Source organism: Chaetodon auriga, chromosome 1 (assembly GCF_051107435.1).
Source record: "Chaetodon auriga isolate fChaAug3 chromosome 1, fChaAug3.hap1, whole genome shotgun sequence".
NCBI lineage: Eukaryota > Metazoa > Chordata > Actinopteri > Chaetodontiformes > Chaetodontidae > Chaetodon > Chaetodon auriga.
The window spans coordinates 21,469,133-21,491,123 of record NC_135074.1 but is presented as its reverse complement, the minus strand read 5'-3'; the positions used below and the strand labels follow the sequence as shown (position 1 = coordinate 21,491,123).

Sequence of the window (21,991 nt, the reverse complement as noted above, 5' to 3'; positions counted from 1 at the left end):
CAAATTCAAGCAGCCATTTCAGGACGCTAACCACGTGTTATTGTTACCATGACAGCAAAGGTCACCCGACTATGACGTCGGTCACCTGACTCCGTCATTTCCTGCACGTCCAAAACTCAAAATGCAGATGGTGTCAAATGACACTCAAGTCTGCTGTTGTCTCAGTTCTAACTACTTGATTAATAACCTGAATCAATCAATCACACATCACAGACAGCATCCAGGGAAGCGTAGGTTTCCATATTTGGACCTTTCCTCATCTGTGAAGCAACATTTTCTGTTTAGAAATCAGCTTTTGAACCAGGAAATAGAGATGCTAAAAAGTAAAGTGGAGAAACAGCAGGGAAGCATTTAAAAGTCATTTCTAGGAGACGATGTGGCAAGACCACAAGCAAATTAACATACATTTAGTGACAAATTCACATTTTTCCTGTAGCTGTAATAGTAAATAAATAAGTCACAGGGAGGTTTTTTTGTACCCTTCTTTGGGTCAACTGAGGTCGCTCAAATTGAAATTGAGAAAAAAAATGCATTTTTAAAGACGAGTCTGTGTGTGTTGGTTCTGTGTTTGGAGCCTTTTTCTTTCTTTTTTTTTCTTCACTGGACTGTAGATATTTTCATCACTGCTCCCCTGCTGAAAGCAATCAATCAGCATCTTGTCTTAGGCTTCAGTGACGCAGGTAAAGGAACGGAGCAGGTCAACACAAGGGAATATTTCAGGCTTGATTTGTGAAGAGGCAGCATCGTGTTGAACGAGCATGCGCTCAAACTGAGGCTGCTGTGAAAGTTCCTGATGTCCTCACTGAATGTACTCTTATTCCAGATGGATAAGAACAAGTGAATGTGAGTGTGTGTGTTAAGTGTGATGGAATACGTGTTGACAAATAGGTTCCATGAAAAACAGAGCCCATATAAAACTCATTTTCAGGTTCATGCTTTTATTTTAGCTGTCTACCAGAATAGATTTACATGTTTTTTACACAATTTACATGATTTTACATGTATTTTCTCATACTGTTCACTGCAGCAGCGCCCGTATTTTCTCGGCCTGAAATGCTCCGTTTTAGATCCAGTCTTGCCAGAGGACCACATCCCAAAAAGCACAGTCTGCTCTGATTGGTCAGAGTGGAGAGAAATAACTCCTCACACTCATCGGGTGCATCAAAACAAATGTGTTTCCAGCTAGCTTAAAGCTAGCATTCGTACAGTCGTTATGTTGGCTATTTGGGGCAAATCCACACGAACTGTCCAGCGTTCAAATTTGTGTGAAAGACACGTGGTGAAATTTTTCCATTGCTTTGTGTCTTAACGCACTTTGAGAGTTATCTAATGGCTAATTCGCTAAACACAGTACAGCTGAGGATGATGGGAAAAGTCAGCCAAGTCATTCAGATTCATCCGTGATATCTGTGCCAGATGTCACTGTGATCCATCAAAGAGTTGTTAGGTCATTTGGTAATAATAATAATAATAATTGAATAATTTTAAATAGTTAGACACTCAATGGTGGACTAACAACCGACTGACCAACCTTTCCATCACCGTTAGCGTGGCTACAAAATACGATGAGAATTCAACTTTATTTAAACTCATAACTTTTACTTGGCACGTGGTGGAGAGGATGGTAGAGCCCAAATGGGAAATGTAATGGTCTGCCTCACCATTCTCTTACACTAGTATCATCAGCGCTGACTCTTCGTCTTTGTTGCTGGCATGTCACATATCCCATGATTCAATGTGCAAAGCTGTCTCTCTGTGAGCTTTTGGAAAATCATATTCAGTGTAAGGGTGATCCAGTGAGATGCCAGAATAACAAAAATTTGCATGATGTCAATGTTGTGGGGTGCTACGACTATAAATAGCTCAGATCTCTTAAGCAATTATGAGCCCACACTTGGACCTCAGCACGTACACCACTGAAACTTGTCCTCTTTAATAATATAAGACCTTACATAAGGCATTTATATCTCCAACTCTGTGTCTAAGCCACATAAAGAAGTTAATAATTTAGAAATGTTATGTAACTGTTTTGCATATTTTTAAATCCTTCAGTGGCTTGCAAACACATGGAGAAGTCGCAGTGTGTGGTGGAAGGTATGTTCATCACCTGTGTGTGGGCGGACACACAGACCTCAGAATCTTCAATTCCAAATTAAAAAGCAATTTGAGGAAGAAATTCCTACATAATTGAAATGCAGAAGATTGCAAGCCTTTGATTAGCATGACAGAGCTTTCAGTGTTGTATCGTAGCTAGCTATGACAAGACTTAAAAATTCTACACTTCAAATTGTTGTTTGTGTATAAAATGATTTCTACAAATATAATAAAAAAGGCAGTGGTCTCTTAGATTTAAAGTTAAGGTATCAGTCAGTGATTTTTTTTGTCAGCCCTGCCCAGTTATTGGAAGGCAACACTGCCTCCTTACATCGAGTAGCAATACTTCACCTAAACTCCTAAAGCTACCTTCATATAAAGCCATGAGTTCCTGCTCAGGCTGAAGCTAAACTTGTGCCTAACATGCTGCTCTTCAACCCTCTTTTGCCAGTTACTGTGCTAAGCCTTAACACAGGCGATGTCTTGATGAGCCGAACAAGAAAAAACAACTGCGGGTAGAGAAAATGAAAGCTCAGTAGCATTAGGCTAGATTTAACTATTAACGATTGTCACTTGACACAGATGGAATCAGGGCAAACTGGCAACCAGAGGTGAAGAAAGCCGGACTTATATACCACTGGCAAGAGACAGGAGAGAGTGGAGGAGACCACGCCCAGCCTTAGACAGAAGAGGGACAGACAGACAAATAACAGGAAGGGGAAAGGGAAAACACTAGGAACAGACAGGTTAGCAGACACTATTTTTTGGCTCTTACTCCACTAAATTAAATGTACAACATAATCAGCATTTAGGCTAAGTGTTGTGGATGAAGGTCACTTTCTGACTGAGCAGGAAAATAGAAATAAAAGTCTGTGAGAGCACGCATCTTTTTTAATTTAGAAAAGTCGACCGCATTAACCTCGTCACAGTCTTCTACCTGTGTGAGAATAATGGAATTGGAAGTGTCATTTATGTTTGTGTTTTTTGAAAATGAAGTACAAGACAAGTCTATAAAGAAAAAAACTGTTATTTCTAAAATTATTTCCTAAAACTGGAAGTACTCAGAATTAGGATGCAATACCCTACAGAGCTTTTGAGCCGCCTTTAGCTCCTTGTTTTGGCTTCATGGTTGCACATTTACGGTTCAATTCAGTCTCACTGTTCCCAACAGTGGGAAGGAGCTCTGACAAACTGCTACTTTTGCAGCAACAAACTGAACAAGGTTAGCAACTAGCTTTGGGGCAACAATAAAAATCATCAGCACAACACTGCTTGACCTCCAGCTGTTTGAGAAAATGGCCACAACTAGAGTCCAGAATGGCTAAAACTCTCTAAAACCAATTAAAAAAAATTTTAAACTTTGAAAGACAGTTTATACTGCAACTTTGCATCGCTAAAAAAATTAGGAATTGGAGACGGTGGGTAGAGTGCTACTGAGGAGGCAGTAGCAGAAAGGGATTGCGCAGGTGATGGGAGAGAACAACAAAGCCTTTACTATAGATTTTTCAACAAATCAATCACTGTGCAGGATAGTGAATAACAACAGCAAAGCATAGAAAGGCCCTGGCAGCGTGGGTGAGATGCTCCCTTGCCATTTTGTCTTCAGTGGGTTTTGAAATAGAGGACCTGCCAATTTGTGTTCTTTCCTTGAATGCCCCTAGTTAATCTTGAGGAACATGGAGTCAGTGTGGTGTGCACAAAAGGGGCATGTTTAAAATATAATAAAATATCTCAGAAAGGAATCGTATGGACACTTTTGTTTTATTGATACCTATGTTAATACTGATGCTGCTTGGTATCAGTTCTCTTATTGACACACCCGTATTATCTTGAAAATAAGCATTTGTACTAATGCAACTATTGTGTTTTTTTTGTTGTTTTTTTGTCATTCAAGCTGTAATTAAAGTAGGTTTGTGGTGCTTTTGGTGCTACTTTACTACAAATGAACTTGAATACTATATAGGAGCAATAAGGCAGCAGGCACTTGGCAACTAATGGCAATAGAAACCTGTGCAGGGCTCCTGTCTGCAGCCGTTGCATTTTGTAACTAGTTTTACAGACGCTCACGCTAAAGTTCATATCAAGGTGCACCTGTGCTCCCAAAATATGTGCCCTTTGTCATACAACAGGAGGTTGGAGACGTGGATATTGCGGTCTAGCTTACACATGGAAGGCATAGACTAAATTCAACAATCCTTCTCCTCCAGATGGAGATTCATGTGTTGAGAGCAGTGACTCAATCTATGTGCACAGATTCCTTGTTGCTTCAGAGATGTGTGAGACATCAGATTTAATGAAGCATTTGAAAGTGCATTGCATACATTTAAGAGCAGAGACTTCATTTTCACAGGAAGAAGACCATCTGATCACAGCTAGCCCGTGCTAGCTAATGGTAACACTAAGGTTAAAACAAAACCAGGCACCGTTGTTTACAAAAGCTGTTAGAGCTTTGCAATACAGAAATATTAAAAGATGAGTATTTTGCTGTATTTAATTTGCTAAGGAATAGCATCTTAGTTAATTAATTTAGTTGAAGCTACGTAGCCCGAGAGTTCGCTAGTCTTCGATTATTTTTCTTACAGTGCTTAACCTATTTGTTTACTGGTTCACCATTTTTCATTTTTTGTATTTTTGAAAAAGTAAATCTTTCAGTAAATGGTTAAAATGAAGAAATTTGACTATTAAGTTGTTTTAAAGCACCTTAAACTATTATTTATCAAGGGGGTATTTTCAAGAAATGAACAGAGCCATGAGAACAAAAGCTAATAGCTGAAGTTGCTTTAATTGACAGTAATAATGAAGTTGACTGCACTGTCAATGGCAGAGCAGCAGCTTTGAAGAGAAACACTGCAAATTTAGGGCATATTATCCAAATATTTTAATACACTTTGCTATTGTTACCCCTCTCTTCCAAACATTGAAACCCGTCCATCATAAATTCAGTCCACAGAATGTAAAAAGAACCATGACTTGGCTCTGCAAAACTTACAAATGTGTCATCATTAGTGAATGGCTAGACATAGTGAAAACGCTTATTTATGCTTATTTTATTAATTATTAATGCTTCTTTTGAAAGTAGGCAAACTGAAAATGCATGCTATTAAATGAGGGACAATCAATAGCAGAGCCATCAAAACTCAAGTTGGATGACACGTAGCTCTAGGAAATGTTTTAATTGTCCTAGTGTCATGTCAACAGTCATGTATCCCTCATGACAGCTAAAGCAGGAGTTACTCTTTTTGGTAGGTCCCATATTGAGGTCTCAAGACGTATAACTTTTAAAACCACTTAGAAATCCATGTTAATGTCATGTTGCTCACACACTGTCTGTTGGATAAGGAGAGTGCTGTCAGTTGTTTGTGACTTTGAAAAAACAACTAATATTTTTGGTCACTTTTGTTTGAATGTTTTGTGTTTTTGTATGAAGTAATAACTTCTCTAAAAACCTGTCTTCATATCTGGGAACCAGACGGGTGGGGAAGGCTGCAGAAGACCTTTTGCTCGTAATGTATAGATGCTAACTCCTGTTGCTCTCTTCTGCCATCATCTTTGTTCACACAATGTTAAAAGGTCACATGAAAAATGCATGAGTGTGGCTGGAGGATCTCACCACTCGTGCATGAGGAAGTGACTGAGTACACATGGTCTTGCTCTGTTGGTGACAGGGAAGGATCTCAGTAGGCCAGCTAAGACAGTTAGTCTGCTTCCAAGGAAATACCAGATTTGGTTTTGTAATGTTGACTGGAAAGCTACACTAGTGATTGTTGGTCTCCATTGAATTGTACACCAATCAGCCACGGTATTAAAACCACCTGCCTCATGCTGTCTGGGCCCCCCTCGGGCCACCAAGGCAACTATGACCTGTCAAAACATGGACACAAGGGCTCTGGGGGTGTCCAGTGGTGTCTGCCAACGTGCACCAACATGCTGGTGCCGATCCTTTGGGTCCTGTGGGCTGCAACGTGGGGCCTTCATGGATGTTGTTTCTTGAGCCGTTTTTGAACAGATTTTATAAGGGTGGTGGTGCACAGTGTCGTGCTTGGGGGGCCCACTGGCATCAATGAATGCCGTTGCCATGAGGGGTTGTAATTGGGCTGCAGCCGTGTTTAGATGGGTGGTACATGTCAAAGAAACATCCACATGAAACCAGGACCCAAGGTTTCTGAAGAGAACATTGCAGTTTAACGAGATAATCAATGTTATCCACTTCACCTGTCCGTGGTTTTAATGTTGTGGCTGATTGGGGTATACTTCACATGGTCTCCCCACGAACATGTCTGCTTAAAATAACCTTGACTTGCCTGATGTTGAGCGTGGCTCTTGTTTCTCTACCATGTATGTATGATACTGTAAACATACTATATGGAAAACAGTCAATTTATGGGAAATACTGTTTCCCATAAATTGAAGAGGCGACTTAGCATTCCCATTCAGGAGCAGTTGTTGTGGTTAGAGAAAGAAAAAGAGCAGTGCTTTCCACTCCCTCATTACCTTCGTAATTGCACAGACGAAGGTGCCCTTGAGCACAGCTCCTAACCCCCAAACTGCTCCAGTGGGGCCTCTCAGTGGGCAGCACATCAGACTGTGGTTGTACTGGGCAGCTTCCAGGTGTAAATGAGTAAAAACACCCAGAACATGGCAAACTGGATGAAGCTGCTGTCTTCCATTCATTTTCTATGAGAAGCAACTGTTTTCCCCACCAAAACCTTATTTAGAACTTGTGCCACACAGGACAAGGCTGACATGATGACCAAACTCAGACATTTCATTGTTAGTAATTAGAAGAAATGTAGAAAAAAGTTTCATCACACTTACATTAAGACGTGAAATGTCTTTGAGGAAAAAATTGATACAATAGGAAGTAATGAAAATAGATTTTCTGGTTATTTTCTGGTTCTTTCATAATATAAATTAATATCATTGGCTTCCAGTTTGATTGTATGGTTCATTTGATTTGGAAAATAATCCTCCAGGTTTTTTTTTGTTTTTGAACGTGTTGTGTTTGTTGAATTTTGCTCTGTTTTTTTTATTCTTTACAAATACATTATTGAACAAAAAGAGAGAGGGTAAAGACAGTGGATAAACAAATGTAGAGATGCCAGCAGTGACATATCCCTCCAGAGCAGCATGATGAGACAATCAGTGGTAAGAAGTGGACAGGAAGTGTGGAGGGTAAAGTTCAATCAATCAATCAATCTTATTTATAGAGCACTTTTCATACAGACAATGTAGCACAAAGTGCTTTACATGTTACCCCCCCATCCCCATCCAAACCCCCAGACCCCCACCCCACGACTCTCTCACACACACACACACACACACACACACACACACACACACACACACACACACACACACACACAGTGGCTGAATACAGAGGAACCATTCAAATAAATGAACTGTGAACTGTGAAGGTGTAGAAAATTGTGGTGCAGTAACCCCATCACCCCTGAGATCTGTTTGATATGTGTATTGTCAATAACGGTAACTTGGAGCATATGTGGCTCCTGCTCTGATCTATATCATTTTGAGCCTTTTAAAGCTGATGCCCAACCCTGGTTTCACATTAGACCAATTTTATTGTCTTATTTATTCTTTATTTGTCAAAAGTACTTCACAAAACTTATTGAATTTCATCATTATTTTCATTGAAATGAATGGACAGCTATACTTATTGAACAAATGAAACAAACAATGAACCTCCTTTAATAAAGGTGATGTCAATGGTGCGAAATATACTGGTCTTTGAAAGTGTTTGACACATTTTAATCCCGCTTCAGTGTTAACGATGGTCTCAAAAATGTGTCATGTAATCTCTTTCTCCAGTGTGATACTGACATTTCCAGGCCTCTGCTTTTCCTGCTTTACATTAACAACTTTCCTGCTGTAAACAATTTCTTTCTTCTTTATGCTGATGACACAGTAATCTACTTGTCTGGCCCAAGCATTCAGATTTCAGATAAAGCCTATGTATTTTCAGTTACAGAGGAAATGTTATGTCAGATTAGGGCACACCATACAAGATTCAAGATTCACCTTATTGTCCGACCCATGCTGCATCCACACATTTCTTTAAATACATATCTTCATGTAGTTATACTTTTGAAACATTACTGTTGTCTGCCAAATTGGTCTCCTCCCAGAACTTATTGAACCAGTCGATAAACTCCACAATTAAGTGCTCAAGATTCTGAAACCCTCCCTGGACTCACCACCACGTAGCTTCATCACAATCTAACACCTTGACTTACCTTTACAGCTCCTGAGTGGTACTCTTAAAGAAAGGGAGCCATTCTGAACTATCAGCTACATAACTCCCTTCTTCCTCCTTCACTGTATTATTTTATCAAGGAATAACTCTCTAACACCTGAGCGTGTTACCAGAGCCATTACTCAGGAGCTCCTCTTTATTGTCTTTGAAGAATAATTAATGCTGAAGATCTTTTTGTAAAATACGGAGCACAGTTCAATCCAATATTAAAAACACTTTGTTCTCTCTGCAATTTAAACATGTATGAAGGCATTTTCTTCTCAAGAGTCGACATTATCATTAACATGTCTTTTATTTCAACTGTCTCTAATCTCTTTGAACCATAGTCTTTATTGCAGCCCTATGTTACTGTGTATGTTGTGTATTTTTGTGAAAATATTGTTTTCCTAGTTCTCTTTTGCCTTTTCGCTGTGTTTTTATTCAACCTGTTCCCTCTAGCCAACTAGTTTATTGAATTCAAATGTAACTTATTCAACTGATAAACCAAAAAACAAAAATAAAGCTTGTGTGTTTTTCCATTGTTCTTTTTTTAAATTAATTTCATACCTTGTTTATCATTCAGAGGCGTGAATGACAATGATATTTTAAGCAAAATAATAAAAGGCCAGTTTGTTGTGTCACATGTATTTGTACAAATGTCTAATTGCCATATGGATCACCTTTGCCTTCATCCTTTCTTCAGTGGTCACGTGAAACCATTGCTTGGCCGATTCAGCGAGCTTGAAGTCCTGCTGTCTAACATGAACATTAAGCCAGGCAGCATTGATGCTGTCCTGTTGGATGCTGGTTGCTCCTCCATGCAGATGGATCAGGCCGAGAGGGGCTTCTGCATCAGCAAGGATGGACCCTTGGATATGAGAATGGATGGAGAGAGGTGAGAACTTTGCAAAAAACACTGGACTTCATTTTCCTAATGAATAAATAATGGTGGCAGGTGCTGGATAATCAGTCACTGGTTCCTTGAAATTGCTTCAGTACTCATTGGAGCAGTAATGTCAAAGTGCAGCGAATAAAAAAGGGGCACTGCCAAAATGCTGCCAATATCATTGACCAGTATTGGCCTCACAGGAATACAGCTGTCCTTTCTAAGTATTAAAGGAAGAAGAGTGACGTTATATGGCTGCAAAAAGGAAGGCGGTCTTTCCCTAAACTGAACAAGACCACAGTCATTTCCTCACCATACTATAATGGTCATATGGGTTGTTTTGGAGGATTTGTTGCTAATGGGCCTATTGACTTGAAAAACATAAATGCCTAAGAGAGATTGAAGTAGCATTTTAATTTCGGCAGGGTAGATAGAAGTATGAAAAGTTACACAGCTAAGTGTGTTATAATTTTATCATGGATCGTTGAATTTACATAAATAATTTGCTCTTTCACCATTGTGTTTTTTGGGAATTTACACACAAACCCAGTGAAGATTGGGACTTTGAAGAAGAGACGGACATCCAATATAAGCATATTCCAGATGTATCAGTGTGGGTGTAGATACTGGCCACTAAGTAACAGGAAATTGCAGTACAAAAATGCTAAAGATAAATTAATTAAGAAAGAATGTCACTGTTTCCGAGTTTGTCCACCAGAGAGCACTGACAAGTTTATTTTCCAACCATAAAACGTCCTCACGTGCATATCTTGGTTGCTATTCTTTAATAACCAAATTTAATATATCCTCCCCAAAAATGTTAGTTTTAGTTATGTGTGTATGTAGTAGAAAAATCTATTATTTATCAAGCCTAAATCTGTATCTGTGTGTGTGTGTGTGTGTGTGTGTGTATATATATATGTATATATTTACAAATATGTGTGTGTATATGCATGTACACACACACACACACGTATATATATATATATATATATACATAGATAGATATAGAAATATGCATGTGTGTATATATGTGTGTGTGTTTATATACCGTACATACTATGCATTGCATTGTAATGCTCCTTGTGTTTTCAGAAATATTTCCGAATGCCTTTAAAATGTCATTATAATGTGCAATGCAGCCTGCTAAGAATAATAAGCTGCTGCACAAGCTGCATTTCTCTTTTCATTCCCTCATAGTCATTCTTTTCATAACTGTCAGCCATAAAGGGTTTCAGCTGTATCTCAGAGTTGTCAGGATTCGCCACTGTCAGCAAGGACGTGACGTCAAGCAGCTTAATTGGGCTTCTCTTTGTGCGTAGGTACCCCGACATGCCCTGCGCTGCTGACGTTGTGAATACCTTAGATCAACAGGCTCTTGCATCCATCCTCACTGCATACGGGGAAGAAAGACACGCCAGGAAAATAGCTTCAGCCATTGTGGAGGCACGCCGTGTCAACCCCATCACTCGGACACAGCAGCTGGCCGGCGTGGTGGCAGGTAGCTCGACACTGTCCTGATTAATTCCCCGCAGCATTCTGGAGGCTGTAAGGGAAAATAAAACACGACTAGAGTTATTAAGGCTGTCTGCCGGTGGGTCGTATTTGTCTCAGAAAATTCCGTGGAGTGTGACCTCAGTCATCTTCCTCTCTCCTGGCTCTGTTTTGGGTGCCTTTCTTCCACACCTTCCTTTAAAGTTGAGACAAAGACAGAGCTGGAGGCTGCTGGAACAGAATGTGGCTGATGCCTTGAAAACAAACATTGTCTCACATACAGTAACCCATCTCTCGCTCTCTCCACATTGTCTTTTTGGCTTTCTTTTTTTCTCCTCATTTCCCCCGTTTCTCCGCTCACAAATATGCACAGACACCTGACACAAATGCAAACACCCACATACGCTCACACACACACGACACACTCGTGCATAAAGCTGGGATTACATTGTTTGTCTTCGCTGATTGTTTTTGGGTTTTTTTGTTTTTGTTTTTTTGAGCCTTATGCCTCCAGATTTGAGCTGCTGAACGAGCGAGATGTTGTTTCAATAGTTATTGCACAGAGCAGTATGTGCGTCAGTGTCACCCTGGGAGAACAGGTGTGAGTAAGAGCAGCTGTGTAATCTTTTTTGAAGAGCAAAGCGAGTCACTACCAATGTTTATTCAGAAAAATCAGAGAGGTCTTGATTTAAGAAAGTTCCAGCGGGGCTCTATGATTGTGACAGTGATGCTGACCGGAACAAATTTACAGTCACAAGAGAAATGACGAAGGCTTATATGCATGTGTGCATATTGAGACATCATAATATTGTACAGCAGCAGAGAGTCATTCCAAATGCTGAATTTTCTAAATGAAAAAAAAGAAATAGTGCAGTCAATAATGTGTTTGCATTGATATCGACTGGGTGTCCATGTTATTTGATTAATCTGACTAATCTGATTAATGACAGGAGCATAAAAATACTGCATTTAGTCATATACAGAAGCATGGCTGTGTGGATGAGCAGGGCTTTGGAGCTGTATTGTCTTTGAGCTATTACATTATGTATATTAATTCCAAATCTATCTGTACCAGTAGACTTTGGGTATAGAACGTCCCAACCAGGTTCGTTGATGTTGGACGATTCTGCGAGACAATGTCCAGTTCATGTTGTATTGTGAGATGAGAGTGTGTGAAGGTTAGGGTGGTGGATGAGCGTGTGACATGTTTCTAAACCTAATTCTAGTTCATCACCAGTTCATTGCTTTTGCGTCCCTAGTTTTTGTGTGTGTGCGTGTGTGTATTTGTGTGTTTTGAGTAGCCAGTGGGAAGGACACGGATGCATTGATTTAGAGATGCCACCAAGCCGTTTAACGTTTACTTCCACGCAGAACAGCAACAGTTACAGCACAACTTGCAGTGATCTACTTCAATTAATTCAACAGTAGCATATATGCTATCACTGCCGACTTAAAATGCATTTAGAAAAAACCCTGTTTACCAAGGTTTACCAACAGTTTATTTTGTATAGATTTCTGTCTTAAATATTTGATGAATATAAATGTTGTCACTTGAACTAAGTTGCAGAATATACCAATATGTCTTTGATAAGCTAATATCAGCTAATAGCTGGTGTGTACTTTTGGAGGATATTTTTGTTTTCTCATGAACATATTCAAATCTGAATTATGTGACTTTCATCCGTGGCCTCATGGCCTGCTCACACCAGCTTTTGCAACAGTGAATATCAGACAGAATCAGTTTATTGCAACCAAACTGATCCACGATCAGTGGATTCGCTTGCAGAAGCATGCATGTAAATCCACATGAAGCTGTAGCAGATTCAGCTTTGGTCAGTTTTGCCACAGGTCTTTGCGTCATCTCATCAATTTGAAAGCGTCTTATCCATGACCAGCACTGACCCAAAAAAAAGCAAAAAAAACAAAAAGAGCCGGACAGTCGAAAATGGAGGAAGCCATCAGTTTAACTTTGTTGCACCATCCAATATTATATAAATCTGCTCTGCTGTTGGATTATTGGATTATATCTAGCTGGCTTTCTAAGTGGCAGCTAACTAGCCTGGTGGACTGTTGTGGCTGGCGAGCATTAGCATGTCCTACGAGTAGTTACTACATCACCAAGCTTGCAGTAGCACCTATTTCATGAAGACTTACACAGTACGACTTTCTGGTGTGTCCTGATATGTGGTGATGCCATTTCACTTCAACTTGAGCCAATACATCATCTCATCTCATCTGTGTGTCCATGTTCTCCTGTTCCATTTATTTTGTTGTTGTGAACAAACTCCTCCATTTTTTTCTGCCAGTAACACCAGAGCATCAAACACTGTTGTTGTCCAAATAGCTAATTGTGGAATGTTGGCTATGTTGAGGCATGCTACAAACATCAAATATGACAACTTAAGATGAGACATAACAGCAAGGCACAAAGGAGTACAGCGAAAGCTTTGTGATGCTAGTTTTGTTTTGTTCTGTCCTGTGTAATACATTCACAATCTTGTGGTTCCTTCTTAACTACCTGATTTCCCCTTTATGTACACATCTTAATCTCTTCTTTTCTCCATGGATCTGTCTGTAGGACCTTTGAAAGATGAATTAGAGAGAGAGTATATGGCTTGGTGAGGCCAGACCAGGGCTGGTCCTTGCTGTGCAGGCATTGTATTGATTGCAGTGTGAGTCACACCTTGGGCTGTTTAGTGCAGGAGGAGAGAAATGCCACATCACTCACTTCTCTATTTATTGCAGTTTCTCTTTAGGTCTATATAAGTGTCTAATTGTTCTTTTGTCGTCTGTGTGGTGGTTAGAAGTTGGTCAAGCTGGACCCCACAACTCTTTACATGTATTAATATAAAGGGAATCATTTAAATGTGCAGCAAATTTATATTCTCAGCCTTTGGTCCTAATCTCTCATGACCACATTGACATTTGCATTCTGAACCCTGCAAGTGCAATTTTCTTGGCATCTCAAACAATATTTACATGTCTGCAGTTAATAATGCCTTTCTCCGTACTGCACATGCACGTTGAGGGAGGACGTAGGTAATAGATAAAAGATATAAGGCAGGTGCAAATTGTTCAGGAGTGTTAAAGAGCAAGGTTGTGGAGGGAATCATCCTTTATTTTACAGAGAACAGGTCGAGACTAAGTGCAATAATTAAAAAAAACCCCACAATATTTTGGTATTTTTTGAAACTGCACTCAATACTCAGACAGAAATTGTTTTTTGTCCTCAGTAAGATTTAATTTGAACTTGGCATTCAGTGAACTCAGAGATCATGAGAGGCATTTGGCTGCATTTACCTCCTTATTTTGGTGACACATCAGCCATATCCACACCATCTCCACCCTCCATCTGTTCCACACAGAGCCTCTGATGGACCTGCCACTCAGTCCTGCTGCAGCTCTCTTGCCATCGTTTTCAGTAGCTTGTATATATTTTTCAATAAGCTCTGTTTTTTGTGCTGCATCTTGTTATCTTTGAACGTAATTTAATAACGGTTCTATATATTACATTCACTGCCACTAGATGTCGCACTAGCACCAGCATCTCAGACCAAAACAAATGGGCACCTGGCCACACCTCCCCACTAAGCAGAAACAGCCGTTACACGATCTCTTCAAGGCTACCGGACTCCACTGACAAAAGTGCAAATTTTACCTTGCAGATCAGCGTAAAACAATACTCATTCAGTTCGACAGAAACAAAATAAAACTCAACAAATTCATCTTGGTTCATCTTTACGCTGTTCCAACAATCACGATAAACCCTTAATTTATTGAGATTGATGTGAAATTTTCTGGCTGCAAATGCTCTTTTTACCTACATTACATACATTAGTAACGTATTCAGCTTGGTAGGGAACTATTTCTTCAATCTACCGAGTGACCCAAATCCTATTTCCTAAATCTGTTCACCTGTGCACCCCCTTGTCACCAGTTCACTCACCTAATCTTCATTCCCAATCAGTCCAGTATTTAAGATGGTCTCCCACACTCTCTCAGTGCCAGATTGTTCTTTGCATCATGCTAGACTCTCCAGCGTTCGTTATCGGACTGGTCTCTCCTTACTGGACCTGCCTGCCTTTGACTTCGCCTGATCTCCTGTTCTCCGGTAAATACCTCTGCCTTCAGTATCTGTGTTTTGCCCTGCACTTCCTGGACCTCTGCTTTTCCGTGACTTTTGAATGTTTGGTTTGCCAAACATTTCAAGGGACTCTCAATAGGACAGAAACATTGGAAAATGGAACATCGATCTTGCCGCATCTTGTACTTTGAGAGACACTAGTTCAGAATCGGACATTGTCACGACTGAGATCAAAGTCAGTCAAAGAGACTTCCGTGCACTGGTGGCATTGCAATTGGGTCCTAAACCAACCTGTTATAGTACAGTCTGGCCAGTCATGGACCCAGCATGCTCCCTCTCGCCACAGAATCGCTTTGAGAGGATCAAAGGCATCCTCCAGCAACATGAGGCTCTGATGGCGTCTACAGCGGCTGCAGCCAGAAAAGCAGCAGCAGCGGCTCAAGAGCAGAGGCTAGCTGCATTAGCTGCACAGATCCAGCAGGTAATCGTCATCCTGACCCAGCCGGTTTTTCTGGGGCCACCTCCAGTCCAGTCACCACCAACCATTCCACCTCCTCCTGTCTGCGAACCCTGGGTGGGGATTCCTGAACACTACGCTGGAATTCTGGAGACCTGCAACTCCTTTTTTTTTTTACCAAATGCTCCATCCTTTTCGTTGTGTAGCCCCACACCGTCGCCTCTGAGCAAGCCATGGTAGCCTTCACCATCAATCACCTGACAGGGAGGGCTTGCCTGCGTGGAACTGCCGAGTGGGAGAACGGAATGCCAGCCTGTGGGTCCCTCCAGTCCTTCACTGTCCGGAAACCACCATGAGTCCATCCAGTTCCACATCCTGAGGTCATGTATTGACTACAGGGGTCTCAATGACATCACCATCAAGAACCACTACCCACTTCCCCTCATCTCTTCCACCTTTGAGCTTCTTCAGGGGGCCACCATCTTCACAAAGCTATACCTGCGCAACACCTATCACCTGGTTCACATCCGGGAGGGGAATAAATGGAAGACCTCCTTCAACACACCCACAGGCCACTACAAGTACCTGGTGACACCTTTTGGACTTACCAATGGTTGTGTTTCAGGCCCTGGTAAACAACGTGCTCAGAAACATGTTGAATCGCTATGTGCTCGTTTATCTGGATGACATCCTCATCTCCTCCCAGTCCGGTGAGGAACACGTCCACCACATCCAGACTGTCCTGCAGCATCTCCTGGACAACTCACTCTTCCTTAAGGCAGAAAAGTGCAAGTTCTAGGCCCCTTCTGCCTCCATCCTGGGGTACATCGTGGCAGAGAACAGCATCCAGATGGACCCAGCCAAGGTTTCTGCCTTCACATCCTGGCCAGTTCCCGACACCCGCAAAGATCAGCAACGGTTCCTGGGTTTGCTAACTTTTACAGACGCTTCATCCGCAGTTACAGCTCCATAGTTGCTCCCCTCACGTTGTCCAAGACACCTTTCCAGTTGTCCACAGTGGCATATCCTCATATAGAATACTTAACCAGCCTGCTATGTCTGATGATTTTCACTCAACCAGGAGATTGCATTCTTACAAAGTACCAAGTCCAAGGCAACTAGATTTATATTATTCTCAAATATGATATGGGGCTAGTGGCACAATGGATTATGCGTCTGACTACAGATCAGAAGATTCTAGGTTCGACTCCTGGCTAACTTGTTGTAATCTTTCCAAATTTTCACTACGGGGGATTAACAAAGTGTTATTTCATATAAGAGACTCCTTTCTCCTCTTGACCAGTGGAGATTTGAGGCATTTCAGCCTCTTTTGTGCAGTTCACAAACTGATAACACCTGGGTTGTTGAGGTTGTACATGAGTTATTAGGTCACGTGAGAGTCTTCAGAGTCGCAAGACTCAAGACTTGGATTGGTGGTGTGCAGCTGATAAGTTCATTCATGGATGGTTGTTTGAGTTTGCCTCCATCACTCTGGTTATGAACTTCAGTCTCTGGCATGAAAGTCAAACATGCAACACACTCATCCACATCTGCTGTATTCCAATATGAATGTAATTCCTAATGATTTTCATCACTGATTAATCTGCAGATCATTTTCTTGATTCATCTATTAATCATTTCATCTGTAAAACAACAGTTGCAACAGTCCAATTTACATAAGACAAAGTAAAACGGAAAACCCACACATTTAAGAGGCTGTAACCATCAAATGTTTGGCATTCTTGAAAAATTACTCAGCTAATTAATCAGTTTTCAAAATGGTTCGATCAACTTTCTTGGTTTCTTTGGTCCTTTGCAGTCTTGCTCATGTTTACATCTCATTTTATATGTTTCTTTAAAGATGTGAATCTTTAGTTTTTAGCCTCTAACGCACACTTCCAACATTTTTTTCTGTTTACTTTGAGCTGTTTCGTATTACTCTTTGTGCTTTTATTATTAACAGTAAATATACAGTAACAGCAAAATGTTGCAGTACATTAGACTTAAATCCAGTTCCACTCACTCTGAGCATTTCTTTGTCTCTAGGGTCGTTTCCTCCTTCTGTCATCTATGCCCGCAAAGACCGACTCCACCGACCTGCACATGTGGCCACAAAGACGTTCCAGGCTCTGCGTATCTTTGTGAATGATGAGCTGAACGAGCTACATGCAGGCCTGCGCGCTGCCCGGGCCTCACTGCGACCTGGAGGACGTCTGTGCGTAATCACCTTTCATTCGCTGGAGGACAGACTGGTCAAACGTTTCCTCAGAGGAGATGACTTGTCTAATCTTGATCAGTATCACTTCAGCCCGAGGAAGCAAGGAAACTCCAGGAAGGAAAAAAAAGATTCTGAAAGTGTTTATTGGCTCCCGCTGCGAAGAAAAGTGATCATCCCAGAAAAGAACGATGTATCAGAGAATCCTCGAGGACGCTCCGCTAAACTTAGGGCAGCACTGAGGCGTTAATTATGCGAGAACAGAAACTCTCACTTTTCATCAAAATGAGTTTTTTTTTTTTTTTTTTTTGGAGTAACTCTTTACAATTACTACACTATTTAACCAAAGAGACAGATACAGTTCCATAACGACTGTCCAATGTATTTGTCTGCTGTTGTTTTTTAAATGTAAATGCAAGTTATTTTCTGTACTTGAATACATAGAAAAATAAAAAAAATACAGAAAAAGAAAAATACAGTTTCTACCTGATGCCCACCATAGCAGAGAGGCAGGGTTTAATTCTGGTAGCAGGTCCTCTGGGTCATATGTTCACAACACAAGTAGCCATGTTTCCTGGTGGGAAGCCAGTGAGGGTTGTTACTGCATTAGTGACTCCTACTGGTCGGTTAGGGTACTGCACAGGGATGAGCGAATGAATCTAACACTATTGCCTGCTAGTTGGAGCTCAGATTTTGTTTTCGTTTGTTTTCAGTGGCGGGTGAAACAAAAACTGGCGACACTGCAATGTACACAGTTGTAACAAGTCTGTAGACAGGTGTGCATAGAAAATAAAATAAATACAACTTTGGTGAAAACCTTTTATCCATTTTTACATTTCAAACACCTTTGGTTTGATACAGCACTGTGATGACCAACAGTGCAGTTTAAATACTAAACACTTTGATGAGTTTTAATGAGGAAAACACCTATCCCCAGTGAAAATGTTAAACTCTTATTTCTCTGTGCTTTCTGAAACGTATGATTTTCTTGCATTGCAGCTAAACAGCTCAACATATATAAGAAAAAAAAAAAAACACCTTCTGCCATTGACGTCTGTGTTTCCCCTGAATCTCCCTTGATGAATAGCTGAAGTGAGACCTCTACTGTACCATGTGAATCAGTTATGCCACTAAAAACTGAATGACGCAAGTGTCAGAAGTGGTGGTGAATGGGCTGGGCTGTTCTTGAGCAATCTCTCACCTTCAACTGTAAGCAAGTGAGGTGTTTTGATCTTTACTATTTGACTTTGACTAATTGTAATAGCTCCATCAAGATTATGAACACTTTTTTCTCCTCAGTTTAGTGCACTCTAAATATACCCTTCTCGTTACCTTGGAAACTAAATGGCGCAAGTAACATTTAACTGTGTCTAAAATTATAAGCTGTTTTAATCTAATATGAAATGATGTCGTGTCATGGGTTTGAATGTCCCTCCTTTTTGACATCAGAGGATGTCAGGTAATGTAAATCACCGTCCCTGCTGATGGAATATGTGGTGACTTTTAATCTCATGGATATTTTTTTTTCTATTTTATGGCCACGAGATCTTGACTGAATGGCACTGTTAACTATGCACCAGGAAGTGAACGTGGGAAAGAAAATGTTACTCACAACTTCATTTCACAGTGATGCGTGACAGTGTCCAAATGAATAGAAAAGCACAAAGAAACATGGGAGAGATGCCCACTTTTTGAAGCGAATATATTCCTCAATAAGTAGTATTTTTCTGAAGGTTTAATCTGAACATTTTTAGTGGTCTTTCGTGCTGCCATCATTTTATCTGGTATGCACGACGTGATGTCCTGGTGATGTATGCTATATGTGTGCGTTTTAGTACAATCTTCTGAATGCTAACTCGGCATCTACAGATTATAGAAATGTCGTACTCATCTCGCGTTCTGTACTCACAGCACTAAATTTCACATTTCATTGAAATATTTCATGAAATAATTGCCACATAATTAAAATGTTGATTTTAATGAGTCATAAGCAGGTCATGGGGTGAAGGTCATGTGTTGATCAAAGCTCAATTCACCAATATGGTAACAAAGTACATTTAAACAGGCACTGTCCTCAACATCACTGATGTGACACATCAAAGTCTGTTTCCAGGTGTTGAGGAGCACTACTGCATATAAGGCAGCATCAGTTGGGTCTGAAGACCACAAGTTTGACAAAAGCAAAAAATTTGGGGGTGGGGAGTGAGACCTCTGCAGCCTGCTCCTTGTCTCTGCCTGAGGCTAACAGCTCGCAGCTACATTAGCCACCACTAGCATCACACCTGAATAAAGAACTGCCTGTAGTCAAGTTGCATTGTGGGTAATATAGGCGCCTGGTTTTGACAAGGATATAAACAAAGATGATGTAACACTGCATCAAACCTTTTCTTCTTGAAGTAACTGTTCATTGTGATGGGTGCAATGCTGAATCAATGGAGTACTCTTTTAAATACCTTATTTGAATATTTCCATTTTCTGCTACTTTATACTTCATCAAATATCACAGTTTTTACTCTACTACCACCCTACCACTTACAGTTTATGTTGCAGATTAAAATTGTACTTTTATTTCCAAATATTACCATAACTGAAAAATATAATTAAACATGAATACATTTGGAATGCAGTACTTTTTTCATTGTAGTATGTCTACTTTTACTGTGTTTCAGATCATTTACATTTTGTTGTGGATGAGAATTTTTGGTGTTATGCCTAAATGTAGAATTCGTGGCCCAAATTTACAGTATGTATATATATTTTTTACTTTTTAACAGTGTGTCTGGTACAAGCAAAAAAGCATCATGTCCAATATGTTAAAACTCAAAAGTTTCTCCGCCACTTCAAAGACGACACTGATATATTCAAGGGCTTATATAAAATTCTGTGTTCTTAAAACTGACATTTGTTGCTCGACGCAGGAGAAGACGATAAGAAGGAGCGTCAGGGACTATAAATTATTGTTATATATCTGTTGTTGTAACTGCAAATTCTCAATCACCATAGAAACAGTAACCTCTGATAACAGTAAACACAATGTAAGACTATGCTTTTATTGTAGACTTGGAGCGATCCATATTCTGACTACAAGGTGCGTAACTAATAGCTACTGGAGTTGATTCACGTCTGAAAGTGCAGGCAGACACACTGAGCCTCATCTAACCTGCAGCAAACACACCAGCAGGTGCAGGACGAACATCTTCACTCACAGGGACAAACAGGGAAGAACACACGACATTGGTGCCTGATTGTTGAGTGCTCAGGGGGTTTGGTTGAGGACTCAAACGCTGACATTGAACACTGCACGTTTAAAGATTAACCGTAAAGACAAACGTGTAAAAGTTCTTAGTGTATTAGTGATGCTAACACTCTCTTTTCTCCAATAATGCCAGTTTCAAAAGACCATGTGGCCACAACAGAATACCATCCGGATGTGAAAAGAAACTCTGGAAAATGAAAATTCAACAGGTCCCACTGAGGCGAAAGCAGTTAAATACAAGGCAAGAATAAAATATCAATGAAAACAGGGTATTGCCATTGAATCTTTGGTGTTTTGTGACCTGTTGGTCGCGCCTGTATAATCCTTCAGCAGTGTATGTTAGTAGAGCTGAGCGCTCCAGGCACAGAATAAAACAGTTTTGACAGATACAAAGAGTCTGACCGGCTGCCCAACCAAACACAACAACAACAACAACAATAACAACAACAACAACAACAACAACAACAACAACAACAACACTGGACTGAACAACTGGGAGTAAGAGGACGAAACACCAGGTGAGAGGTTAACCAAGGGAAATTATGATATCACTTTCAGTTGAAATTAGTTTGTAATAGTCCTCAAAAAATGAATCAAAAACGAATCAATAAACACTTCTGATAGTCAACTAAATACTTGTTGATGCAGCATTTTCTAACCTCACTTCTGGTGATTGGAGATGGGAATTTGTCATTTTTTGTTAGGTTTGATATAGAAAACAATTTATCAGAAAAAAGCCAGTTTAGACTGGACCAGACTGATGAAACTTTAAAAACGGCTGTCATCTAACTGTCCCTGGGATACTCTCTTAAATTCTCTGACTTGATCTGAAGGATTTTGTTTGTGAAAGTTGTCTTTTTCGTGGGTGGAAAATACTGCTTGACGAATGTTGGAAGATTTTTAGTCTTTTCATTTCATAAAAAAGATGCCGGCCTAAAATCAGCGCTGCTCTTGTAGCTCTAAAAATGTGGTGGAGAACAGGAAAGTTGAGCCACCTTTTTGGGAATGGAAATGTATTCAGTCATTAGGAGTAATTAAACAGGTCTTATCATCTTGCCCTCATTAATTATCTTCATGCATGAGGGCACATGAGGTATGCTGGTCTCTGCTGAGCATCTTTTTTTGTGGACAGTGTAGCTATTATAAAGCAAGGCTGTGGCTCGCAGGGACACTAAAGGAATATTTATATATCCTGTATGATGACCAATGATTGCGACAAACAATCTGAAGATAATAAAAATCTAATAATAATGAT

At 40.3% G+C, this 21,991-nt stretch overlaps 1 protein-coding gene across 4 annotated transcripts in view; it reads left to right on the top strand.

Moving 5' to 3' along the window:
* Nucleotides 1–18,499, top strand: part of mettl15 (methyltransferase 15, mitochondrial 12S rRNA N4-cytidine) — a 50,929-nt gene extending 32,430 nt beyond the window's left edge. For 3 of the 4 annotated variants that reach the window (XM_076729635.1, XM_076729643.1, XM_076729625.1), the window contains 3 exons: nucleotides 9,048–9,239; nucleotides 10,553–10,731; nucleotides 17,312–17,924. In XM_076729635.1, coding sequence (XP_076585750.1) covers nucleotides 9,048–9,239; nucleotides 10,553–10,731; nucleotides 17,312–17,730 — 790 coding nt within the window. In that variant the 3' untranslated portion in view covers nucleotides 17,731–17,924. Of the gene's footprint in view, nucleotides 1–9,047; nucleotides 9,240–10,552; nucleotides 10,732–17,311 lie in introns of all 4 variants that reach the window. The other variant, XM_076729652.1, reaches the window with a different exon arrangement.
* Nucleotides 18,500–21,991: the final 3,492 nt, after the last annotated feature.